At 38.4% G+C, this 12,465-nt stretch overlaps 1 protein-coding gene across 1 annotated transcript in view; it reads right to left on the reverse strand.

Annotated features, from left to right (window-relative positions):
• zswim8 (zinc finger, SWIM-type containing 8) overlaps positions 1-5,207 on the reverse strand; it is a 65,167-nt gene extending 59,960 nt beyond the window's left edge. Inside the window, exon 1 of the mRNA XM_086260145.1 lies at positions 3,624-5,207. Within this exon, the coding sequence (XP_086116271.1) occupies positions 3,624-3,801 (178 nt within the window). The 5' untranslated portion in view covers positions 3,802-5,207. The remainder of the gene's footprint in view (positions 1-3,623) is intronic.
• Positions 5,208-12,465: the final 7,258 nt, after the last annotated feature.

Raw genomic sequence — 12,465 nt, forward strand, 5'->3', positions numbered from 1 at the left:
TGTAATGTAATTTTTCTGTATTCTTTTGTGTATATTTGAAATGGAAAAAAGATTTTTATTCTTTTTTTAATGAAAGGATTTAAGGAACATTTAACAATTAGAAATCTCCACGACAACAAAAACACTTGGAGGACCTTTTAATTTCTGGCATTTGATGAACTAAATGGTAAATGGCCTGTATTTGTATAGCGCTTTTCTAGTCCCTAAGGACCCCAAAGCGCTTTACACAACCTGTCATCCACCCATTCACACACACATTCACACACTGGTGATGGCAAGCTACAATGTAGCCACAGCCACCCTGGGGCGCACTGACAGAGGCGAGGCTGCCGGACACTGGCGCCACCGGGCCCTCTGACCACCACCAGTAGGCAACGGGTGAAGTGTCTTGCCCAAGGACACAACGACCGAGACTGTCCAAGCCGGGGCTCGAACCGGCAACCTTCCGATTACAAGGCGAACTCCCAACTCTTGAGCCACGATCGCCCCAACTAGCCCTTTACAAGCTGAGCTCTGTTGGATACTAGAGAAGGTTTAAATGCCAAAAAGACTTCAGGATGTTCCTTCGTCCACCATTTAAGCTCATGTCAGCAGCAGAAATACAAGTTAACTTTAATTATGTTCATAACCCACTGAACTGTCAGCATATCTGCTAACAAGAAACTGTAGCCTCACTGTATTTACGTGCAGCACACTGTAGAAGTGGCTAGCACTGTCACCTCACAGCGAGAAGGGTCCCGATTTGAACCCAGGGTGTTAATGTCTGAACTGCATTTTCTTACGGTTCAGGGCTTTTCCTGGTACTCTGGTTTCCTCTCACAGTCCAAAGACATTTATTTTAGTGTAATTGGTGATCTAAATTGACTGTAGAGGTGAGGTATTTAAAGTCCTTGAAGTGTATATATATATATATGCACGATCTGATATCCTCGTGTTGGTGTTGTTCCCAGATCATCATACTAAATGTTGTTCCAGGATCAACATTGCAAGTGACCAATCAGAATGTTGTGACGTCATACTTTTGCGACTTCAGGAAAAACCGGCGTAAAACAAAAAACTGTACTTAAGCTGCGAGAAACCGCCTCTGTCCGCCGATCAACGGACCCTGACCCTAACCCTTTAATAAACAGTAAGCAGAATTGATATTGTCCTTGCAACATTGGAATTTCATAAATGCACGAATGGCTTGGCGCGCAAAAGAATAACGTCACAACAATGTGATTGGTCACTTGCAATGTTGAACCTGGAACAACATTTTCATGATGGTCTGGGAACAACACCAACACGAGGATATCAGATCATCCATATATATATATATATATATATATATATATATATAAAACAAAGTGGTCTCTAAATGAATGCTTATTTGATAAACACCATATAAATGTGGTTACACTAAAATACACTTCAAACACTCAATCAAGACTTCAGCATTTAAGAGAAGTGGGTTAGAAAATGGCTTAAAGTGTTTCTCTAAGATTGTGTCTAATAACTGTCACAAGCCTCATATCTTATTTAGCATCTCATTCCATTGTTGATGACCCACAGATTTACCTACCACTGAAACGTAAATCTGTGAGTCCTCTGAAGGGTTTGCTAGATTGTTTGGAGGATGTCAAGGCATGGACGGCTTTCAACTTTCTTAACTTAAATGCACAGAACACAGAGGTCATTGTGTTTGGTCCCTGTGACCACTATGACTTTGGCCCTTTATAAATGTATAAAAAACCCTTTGTGAAGAACCTAGCAGTGATTTTTGACAGTATGAAGTACAGTATGTTTGACACACAGATTAATGCAGTTTCTTTCATCTCTGTCTGCTTGCAAAAATGAAGCCATTCCTCTGTTTTACAGACTTTGAGAGAGCTATCCATCCTTCATTTCGCCTGACTTTTGTAATAGTGTCAGACTCAGGTGTCAGTCTGTCATCAGGTAGCCGACTGCAGTTGGTCCAAAAAGCTGCAGCACTGACTGGCACACGCAAGCGAGACCATACTAGCATCCTTACACTAGCTACCAGTTAGTTTTCAAATTGATTTTAAGATTTTATTATTCGTTTTTAAGGCGTTGCACGGGTTAGTCCCCTCATAGCTTTCTGATCGCTTAAATTGGTACACTCCTGCAAGATCACTGAGGTCTGCCGTTCATATGCTCCTGGCTGTCCCTAGGTCCAGATTAAAGCACAGAGCAGACTGGGCCTTTGCTGTAACTGCTCCTAAATTGTGGAACAAACTGCCCTTTCACATCAGGACCTCTGCTGTGAAGGGACACTTTCAAGTTTGTACTACTTTTATTTGTCTTATATTTTACTCAAATCTTCTCATTTTATACTTCTTTTTCTTAAATCTTGTTTTGCTATTTTTATCTCTTGATTATCTTAAATGTACAGCACCTTGGTCAACTGTTGTTGTTTTAAATGTGCTATATAAATAAATTTGACTTTTTTTCCTCATTTGTCTTAATATCCAGCATTTGTGTAGTATTACTTTTGGACAAAAAAGTTTATCCACAGTGTCATCACTTCCTCAGATACAAGACAAGCACAGTTTAGACTTCTGCTGGTGCTTAACTGCAGCACACAATGCAAAGGTGTCATATGTGAGTGCTGGCAACCCTTTAAAAAACTACAGCTAAAACAAGGAGAGCTAAGACTACAACTGAGAACAATTCCACATTCAGACCATGAACAGCATAGACGTCAGAACCATTCAAAACAAAAACATTGCTCCTGATGTGGCTCACGCAGTGCCTCTGTAAAATATAGTGGGTTGGTGTGAGAGGAGAGCTGACAGCTGGAAACTGAAGACATTATATTTAAGTTTCTATGCTGCTTGTTAACTGCTGTTTGATATTAAACACGACAGAGTGTTTGAATTTGTTCTCACATGTTAGCATTTTGCTCATGCATTTGTTTGGTGCTTACTAAAAAAAGTCTAAGCAGGTCAATAAAACTTCTCCATGGAGGAAGAACCCTGCCATCTGTATGACTATTTTATTACAAAATATATAGATAGTAAATATATAGATAGTAATGCGAGAAAAAAGTAATTGAATCCTTTCCTGAAAGCAGGACATTTAGCAAAATCAGAACTGATTTAACAGAATTTTTTCAGCATTTTCAAAGACATTTGGAACTTTCTGTGCGCTATTAGTTTAATCAGACTATATTATTACAATCTAATATCAGATTGTCAGATTCAAATTTCATGACCGATCAGCAATAACATCTTGGTGCTTAGTGATAACAAACCTTTTCTTGTAATTGTATTTTAAAAGTCTAATCAAAATGTTTACTTTAATCTAACAGTGCAAAGTGGAACTGACAGACTGCTTTTCTTCTATATGATAAAATATCAACTGAATTAACAGGTTTTAAAAATTACTCCACAGTTTTGTTTCTGCTTCAAAAATTAATTTGCATGATTAATTAACAGTATAGTTTATATTATAAGATATCATAGCATCAAATGCGTTTCCCAGCAGCAACAGGTAATACTGCTATAGTACATTTTCAAGTATGTATAATGAATGGAAGCACATTGTGTGTGTGTGTGTGTGTGTGTGTGTGTGTGTGTGTGTGTGTGTGTGTGTGTGTGTGTGTGTGTGTGTCCCTCTCCGACCTTTAATCTTGACAGTGGGGGAGTTGGGTCCAGCAGACTGCTTCCTCCATCCCCTCCAGTTCTGACAGAGGCTCTCGGCCTCCGAGATGAAGGAGCAGAGAGAGTCTTCTTCGAATCGGTCCGAGTCTTCAAAGGAGAACCTCTCCCCATCCTCCCACTCGGCAAACATCAGTTCCATTACATCCACTCTTAAAGAGGTTAGGAGTCCCGGGACAGCGATTTGAGTCTACGGCCTTTCTGCCGTCTAAAAAACAAGGGGAAGCCCGACAAACAGTGCCCACAGCTCCAAAAGAGTCAGTCTGAACACTGGGGGAGGGGAGACCACTAACAACCAAATCACTGCCGAGAGGCTTATCGCCTCAAACACATACAATTTTTTAAAACAATGCTTTGAATAGTCTGCAAAAAATATATACAGCACAACTACAATTAATATTTGTCTACGTAGCTATTTGTGATTTCAGTCGGCATAAGCCACTGCGCAGAGGTGAAGCTTCCTTCCACACTTGGATTCAAAGCCAAAAACTCTGAATAGTGAAAAGTCTTTGACGGCAACTTTGCCGCTGAGATGCCCAACGACTCAAACTCACAAAGCAACGTTCCTGTCAAAAGTAGAAAATGAAAAACTCTCTCATCATAGAGCCACGAATAAGAATAGAAAACAGAGGTAAAAAAAAAACGCTTGTTGGTGTAAATGTAAAGCCTCGTGAAGTCTCGAAGCGGTTTCGTTCATCCAGACGTCCTACTCTTTTCAGGCATTTAGCTCAACTCACACTGGGTATCAACATTAACTACTGCTGCATTATAACGATCCTGAAAGAGTCTTTCTCACAAGAAAGAAGATGTCAAACACCCGTGGTGTTAATATTGCAAAGTGTCTTCTCTGTTCCTCCTTTAATGAGCTAGTTTTAATGTCATTTTCATCTGCAATGGAAATAAGAATTAGCTAACGTTAGCAGATAGGCTAACAAATGCCTACTTGGATACTATAAACATGTCATGCGCTGTAGACAGTTAAACTACGATTAAATATCGTTTATATTTCCGACTACAGGCTTATTTTGCTCGATTTACCTTCGCTGTGCTACCTTATGTTAGCTATATGTACTAGCATTAGAAAGCTAACCTCCAGTCGGCTAAGTTCAACTAGCTTGAATAGCTGTTTGTTTACATTTACTGCTGATGTTGTACACCTTCCGCACATTAAGGACTACATACTTTCTTACATCGCATATCTTCCGGACTTAGGCATATATCTAGGTTACGCTTGTTTCATATTATGATCTAAATCCACGCTCTTAGCATTTTTTTCCGTTCTTTGTGCTGATATTAGAGGCTCTGTCTGACGTAAAAGCTGGCATATTCCTCAGTCAGATCTGATGAAGAAATTCAAACGAGTCCTTTAGATAGCTCCCTTCGCAACTGTCACCAGTTGTCCGTCTTAAAATCCTCTATGCCTTCAAATGACACCGGGATATCAGGATGATTTTTCCCTTATCCCACTCGTCAAAGCGTTATCAAAGTGTATCAACCTGTCTGCCGGGGGAAGATGGCTCACCTCTTCTACAGCTCCTCCTCGATCAGCTGATCACAGCTTCCGGTTGCCAGCTCTAGAACGACACCGCTGAGCCCGTTGCTGTAGCTCGGCTGGAGAAGCCTGCTGTGAGACGAGGCATTAACCAACTCGATACAGTTAAGCATAATGTATCGAGTATATCCACGTGTCATACTTAATCTGGGGTAATCAGTTTTGTCACTAATTAAGCCACTGCCTCCAAATTAATTATGCCACCACAGCCTCCAAACTTCAAAAGCCCGTTTTGTATTTGACAGCGAAGCTACCAGCAGCATAGTACTCTAGGGCTGGGTATCATCACTGATTTCTAGAATCGATTCAATGCCGATTCACAAGGTCCCGAATCGATTTGATCCACGATTCGATTTAATTCGATTCAATTCGATTTGAATCTGGGAAATTTTGACAGCCAGAAATATTATAATTCAGATCAGTACATTTACATATTTTTGTATCTATAAAAAGGAAGCTGACACACGCAAGACTTTATCAAAGGTGTGAGCATCACAGCAGATGCCTTTGTGTCAAAGTAGCTGAGGATAAAACACAGAAAAACATAAAGGTGATTTTCCTGGCCTGGGATTTTATAAAAATATTCTGCAGTACATCAAAAACGAAAGAAAACCATTAATCAACAATGAACAATACAATCAACAATCAACACATGAACAATACCTCTGAAATTACAGAGGTTTTATCAGAGACACGGCTAAGCGTTTTGCATTTTGCATAATTTTAAAAAGTTTAAATTTGTTCAGCATTGAATGGCAGAAGTTAGGTTTTCTTTTTGGAAGTATATAAAACGGGAAAAAAACACGTCGGTGAACAATTACTATTCTAAATGAATTATTATCCGTTATTTACCTGTGATTTATTATTATTATTATTTTGTTTGGTTTTTTTTAGCAATTCTTTACCACAACAGTTCACACTTGTTCTATGAGCCTCTCTGTAGGTTTCTTAGGTCTGGTAGACCTTCTCAGTATCTCAGACATTGGGGAAGGTGAAGGAGGCTCACTGTGGTGCTCAACAGGGTTAGCACCTCGTTGTTCAGTTCCAGTCTCTGTGTCCTGATGTTTAACATCCTGTGTCTTTAACAGACTTCTCCGGTTTCTTCTTAACACTTGTCCATTCTCTGTCTGAACAGCAAACGATCTGGGCCCTACTTCACTGAGAACTGTTGCTTTTTTGTCCCAGAAATCTGGACCTGCAATCCTCACAACATCTCTTTCCTGAAGCGGTTCCAGACGCCTTGCAGTTTTGTCATAAGATAAGATAAGATAAGATAACCTTTATTAGTCCCACACGTGGGAAATTTGTTTTGTCACAGCAGGAAGTGGACAGTGCAAAAGTTATGAGGCAAGAATTAGAATACAATAAGAATAAATACAGTACACAACTGTACAGAATAGAATAAAATACTATATACAGTAGAATAAAATAAAATAAATATACAATAAGATAAAAAATAGAATACAAATACAAATACTATATACAACTGAGTAAAAATACAACGATGACAGAAAGGATTATTGCACTTAGTATTATTGCATATGTATGGATGTGTGTGCTTGATCAGTTAAAGTCTTTATTATGGAGTCTGACAGCAGTGGGGAGGAAAGACCTGCGAAATCTCTCCGTCCCACACCGTGGGTGCTGCAGTCTCCCACTGAAGGAGCTGCTCAGTGCTGTCACAGTCTGCTGCATGGGGTGGGTCATAGTTCATTTTCTGTCTGTGCTTGAGTTTCATCCTTTTGTCGGTCAGCTTGTCGTCATGTGCATTGTCATTTTCCTTGGAAATGTGTGGAAGTGTGGTGCGGAGCTTGCGATGCATGAGTAGCTCAGCAGGTGATGCCCCACACTCCAGGGATGAAGCTCTGTAGCTTAGCAGAGCCAGGTAAGGGTCGGTCTTACTGTCTCTTGCTTTTTTGAACAATCTCTTTACTATTTGGACTCCTTTTTCTGCCTGTCCTCTCGCTTGGGGATACAAGGGACTAGAGGTGATATGTTGAAATCCATATTGTTTTGCAAAGTCACTAAATTCTCTACAGTCATATTGTGGACCATTGTCACTGATGACACACTGTGGAATTCCATGTCTGGCAAAAAAGCCCTTCATGTGTGTGATGACTGACTGTGCTGATGTACTGGAAAGCTGTGCCACTTCTGGATAATTAGAATAGTAGTCAATCACCAAAATATAGTCCTTGCCATCCAGATGAAATAAATCCGTGCCTACCTTTTGCCATGGTGCAAACTCTGTTCTGTACATTCTAATTCCGTTGTTTTCATTCAAACTCTGTTCTGTACATTTCAATTCTGTTGTTTTGATTCTAATTCCATTGTTTTCATTCAAACTCTGTTCTGTACATTCTAATTCCGTTGTTTTCATTCAAACTCTGTTCTGTACATTCTAATTATGGCCCGTCTAGGCGCGGCCAGACCACAACATAAAGGGTGATCCATCCCCGTCCAACCCCCAAGCAGCACGTCACACACTTAATATTTTGTGACAGTGATTTATTTACAACAAGGTGCAGTTAAACAAAGGAAGGGAGCATCATAACTTCAGGGTGAACCCAAGGCCAAAACAACAAACAAAAGTAACCTATCTCAGGAATAAACGCAACTTACCTACTCAAAAAGAACTAAACCAAACGACAATCACTTTCCTCCCTGCCTAACAAAAACAGGAGAAAACTGATCAACCAAAAAGGCGGTCCACCCCTACATGCTCTTACATTAACATAGTATGACACAGTGAACGGTCTGCCGGTTGGGTTGGGCCGAGGATGAATGAATTGGCAGTCCCTGGCGGTCTCTTCTTATCCGCTGCCTCCCAGTCGTCAGCCAATCGGTGTGATCCATCCACCCTAGATGCACCAATCCCGGAGGAGCACCTGGACACTCAAATTCACACACAATTACGGTCACAGTCGTAACACCTTGTTTTCATTCAAAGTCTGTTCTGTCATGGTCCTGGGCCATGTTGGCCCAGTATTCTTAGTTCTCTTGTATTTTTGTATTCAGTTCCCTGTTTAGGTTCTGTTTCCTGAGTTGCCCTGTTATGTTGTTCCCTGTGTGCTTTCCCTTTGTGACTCTCACCCCCTGTGTGCCCCTCTATTCATGAGCCCTTGTCCCCTTTCGTGTTTTATTCCATGTTTTCCCCAGCCTGTTATGTCTGTGTTCTCCCCGTGCTCTCTCCTCCTGTCTGAACCTCTGTGTACTTCCTGTTTGACTCTGCCCGTCTCCCGTCAGTGTTATGTTCACCCCGCCCTGTCTCGTTATGGTTATCTGTGTCAGCTGTGTTCCCCGTGTGTTCCCACTTTCCTCGTTAACCCTCTGTGTATTTCTGTCTGCGTCTTCCTCTGTTCGGCGTCGCGTTCTCCCTCATGTTGTGTGTTACTCTCCCCGTGGTTCCTGGCACATCTCATGTTTAGTTTTTCCAGTTTAGTTCAGTACTGTTTTGTGTTTCACCTTTAAGCCAGCATTAAAACTGTGATCGTTAAGTTTATCCCCGTGTCTGTGAGTCTGCATCTTGGGTCCTTCTCCTGCCTGCCACACAACGAATCATGACATGTTCTGTACATTCTAATTCCCTTGTTTTCATTCAAACTCTGTTCTGTACATTCTAATTCCGTTGTTTTCATTCAAACTCTGTTCTGTACATTTTAATTCTGTGGTTTTGATTCAAATTCCATTGTTTTGATTCAAATTCTGTTCTCTACATTCTAATTCCGTTGTTTTTTTATTCAAACTCTGTTCTGTACATTCTAATTCCGTTCTTTTCATTCAAACTCTGTTCTGTACATTCTAATTCCGTTGTTTTCATTCAAAGTCTGTTCTGTACATTCTAATTCCGTTGTTTTCATTCTAATTCCGTTGTTTTCATTCAAACTCTGTTCTGTACATTCTAATTCAGTTGTTTTCATTCTAATTCCGTTGTTTTTTTATTCAAACTCTGTTCTGTACATTCTAATTCCGTTGTTTTCATTCAAAGTCTGTTGTGTACATTCTACTTCCGTTGTTTTCATTCAAACTCTGTTCTGTATATTCTAAATCCCTTGTTTTCATTCAAACTCTGTTCTGTACATTCTAATTCCGTTGTTTTCATTCAAACTCTGTTCTGTACATTTCAATTCTGTTGTTTTGATTCAAATTCCATTGTTTTTATTCAAACTCTGTTCTGTACATTCTACTTCCGTTTTTCATTCAAACTCTGTTCTGTACATTCTAATTCCGTTGTTTTCATTCAAAGTCTGTTGTGTACATTCTACTTCCGTTGTTTTCATTCAAACTCTGTTCTGTATATTCTAATTCCGTTGTTTTCATTCAAACTCTGTTCTGTACATTTCAATTCTGTTGTTTTGATTCAAATTCCATTGTTTTTATTCAAACTCTGTTCTGTACATTCTACTTCCGTTTTTCATTCAAACTCTGTTCTGTACATTCTAATTCCGTTGTTTTCATTCAAAGTCTGTTGTGTACATTCTACTTCCGTTGTTTTCATTCAAACTCTGTTCTGTATATTCTAATTCCGTTGTTTTCATTCAAACTCTGTTCTGTACATTTCAATTCTGTTGTTTTGATTCAAATTCCATTGTTTTTATTCAAACTCTGTTCTGTACATTCTACTTCCGTTTTTCATTCAAACTCTGTTCTGTACATTCTAATTCCGTTGTTTTCATTCAAAGTCTGTTCTGTACATTCTAATTCTTTTTTTTCATTCAAACTCTGTTCTGTACATTTCAATTCTGTTGTTTTGATTCAAATTCCATTGTTTTCTTTCAAATTCTGTTCTCTACTGTCACGGTCCTGGGTCTTAGGACCCAGTGTTTTGAGTTTTAGTTCATCTTAATGTGTATAGTATGTTAAGCTCATTAGGCCTACTATGTTCATTTGCTTATTAGTTCCCCCTTGTGTTTCCAACCCATGTTAAGTCTCCCCTGCTCTTCATGTGGTTCATGTCTGTGTCTTACGTTGTTAAGTTCCGGTTATCATGTCTGCGTCTCATTATGTTTCCTATTTTTGGAAGAGATCCTGTGCTTTTATATCATGGTTTATGTTTTGAGTCCTTTGTGGTACTGTTTCGTGTTTCCCTAGATCTCAGTTATGGTTATCTTAGGTTTTGCTCTTTGGCTTTGTCATATGGCTTCCCTGTGTTCCATGTTATGTCTCCCCTGTTGCTGTTAAGTTTGCATGTTTAGAATTCAGTCAGTGTGTTTCCTGTTTTACTTTGTAGGTCCATGCCTCATGTGAGTGTTTCTAGTTTTGCGTCTCTGTCTCGTCCAGCCTGATTACTCCCAGCTGTGCTCCCCTTCTGTGTCTCATTCCCTCGTTATCCCTCTGTGTATTTAAGCCTTGTGTTTCTCTTTGTCAGTGTCGTAGTCTCCATCATAGCTGTGTGATTTTTCCCTGTGGCTCCTTGTGCTTTAGTTTTTCCAGTTTAGTTTATTTTGTATTGTTTTTCGTGTCCCACTCCACGCCAGCAATAAAGCTGTGTTTTTTGAGTTTACCTTTTGTCTCTGTGAGTTTGCGTTTGGGTCCTCTCCTGCCTGCCACACAGCCGAAACATGACATCTACATTCTAATTCCGTTGTTTTCATACAAACTCTGTTCTGTACATTCTAATTCCTTTGATATCATTCAAACTCTGTTCTGTACATTCTAATTCTGTTGTTTTCATTCAAACTCTGTTCTGTACTTTCTAATTCTGTTGTTTTCATTCAAATTCTGTTCTGTACATTCTACTTCCGTTGTTTTCATTCAAACTCTGTTCTGTACATTCTAATTCTTTTGTTTTCATTCAAAGTCTGTTCTGTACATTCTAATTCCGTTGTTTTCATTCAAAGTCTGTTCTGTACATTTCAATTCAGTTTTTTTTATTCTAATTCCGTTGTTTTCATTCAAACTCTGTTCTGTACATTCTAATTCCGTTGTTTTCATTCAAACTCTGTTCTGTACATTCTAATTCCGTTGTTTTCATTCTAATTCTGTTTGTTTCAATATTCCATTGTTTTCATTCTAATTCTGTTTTCATTCAAACTCTGTTCTGTACATTTCAATTCAGTTTTTTTTATTCTAATCCCATTGTTTTCATTCAAACTCTGTTCTGTACATTTTAATTCCGTTTTTTTTCTTTCAAACTCTGTTCTGTACATTTCAATTCTGTTGTTTTGATTCAAATTCCATTGTTTTTATTCAAACTCTGTTCTGTACATTCTACTTCCGTTTTTCATTCAAACTCTGTTCTGTACATTCTAATTCCGTTGTTTTCATTCAAAGTCTGTTCTGTACATTCTAATTCCGTTGTTTTCATTCAAACTCTGTTCTGTACATTCTAATTCCGTTGTTTTCATTCAAACTCTATTCTGTACATTCCAATTCCGTTGTTTTCATTCAAACTCTGTTCTGTACATTTCAATTCTGTTTTTTTTATTCTAATTCCATTGTTTTCATTCAAACTCTGTTCTGTACATTCTACTTCCGTTTTTCATTCAAACTCTGTTCTGTACATTTTAATTCCGTTGTTTTCATTCAAACTCTGTTCTGTACATTCTAATTCCGTTGTTTTCATTCAAACTCTGTTCTCTACATTCTAATTCTGTTGTTTTCATTCAAACTCTGTTCTGTACATTCTAATTCCGTTGTTTTCATTCAAATTCTGTTTGTTTTAATATTCCATTGTTTTCATTCTAATTCTGTTGTTTTCATTCAAATTCCGATGTTTTCATTCTAATTCCGTTGTTTTCATTCTAATTCCGTTGTTTTTTTAATTCAAACTCTGTTTTGTACATTCTAATTCCGTTGTTTTCATTCAAACTCTGTTCTGTACATTCTAATTCCGTTGTTTTCATTCAAACTCTGTTCTGTACATTTTAATTCCGTTGTTTTCATTCAAAGTCTGTTCTGTACATTCTAATTCTGTTGTTTTCATTCAAACTCTGTTCTGTACATTCTAATTCCGTTGTTTTCATTCAAACTCTGTTCTGTACATTCTAAATCCGTTGTTTTCATTCAAACTCTGTTCTGTTCATTCTAATTCCGTTTTTTTCATTCAAACTCTGTTCTGTACATTTCAATTCTGTTGTTTTGATTCAAATTCCATTGTTTTTCCATTGAACTGAATTTGAATCAAAACAATGGAATTTGAATGAAAACAACAGAATTAGAATGAAATCAATCGACTATTAATACATTCTAATTCCGTTGTTTTCATTCAAACTCTTTTCTGTACATTCTAATTCTCTTGTTCTCATTCAAATT

This window comes from Aulonocara sp. 'chitande type north' Nkhata Bay, linkage group LG13 (assembly GCF_057382095.1).
Source record: "Aulonocara sp. 'chitande type north' Nkhata Bay isolate Kocher_YH1m ecotype deep benthic linkage group LG13, A_spYH_male_GT1.1, whole genome shotgun sequence".
NCBI lineage: Eukaryota > Metazoa > Chordata > Actinopteri > Cichliformes > Cichlidae > Aulonocara > Aulonocara sp. 'chitande type north' Nkhata Bay.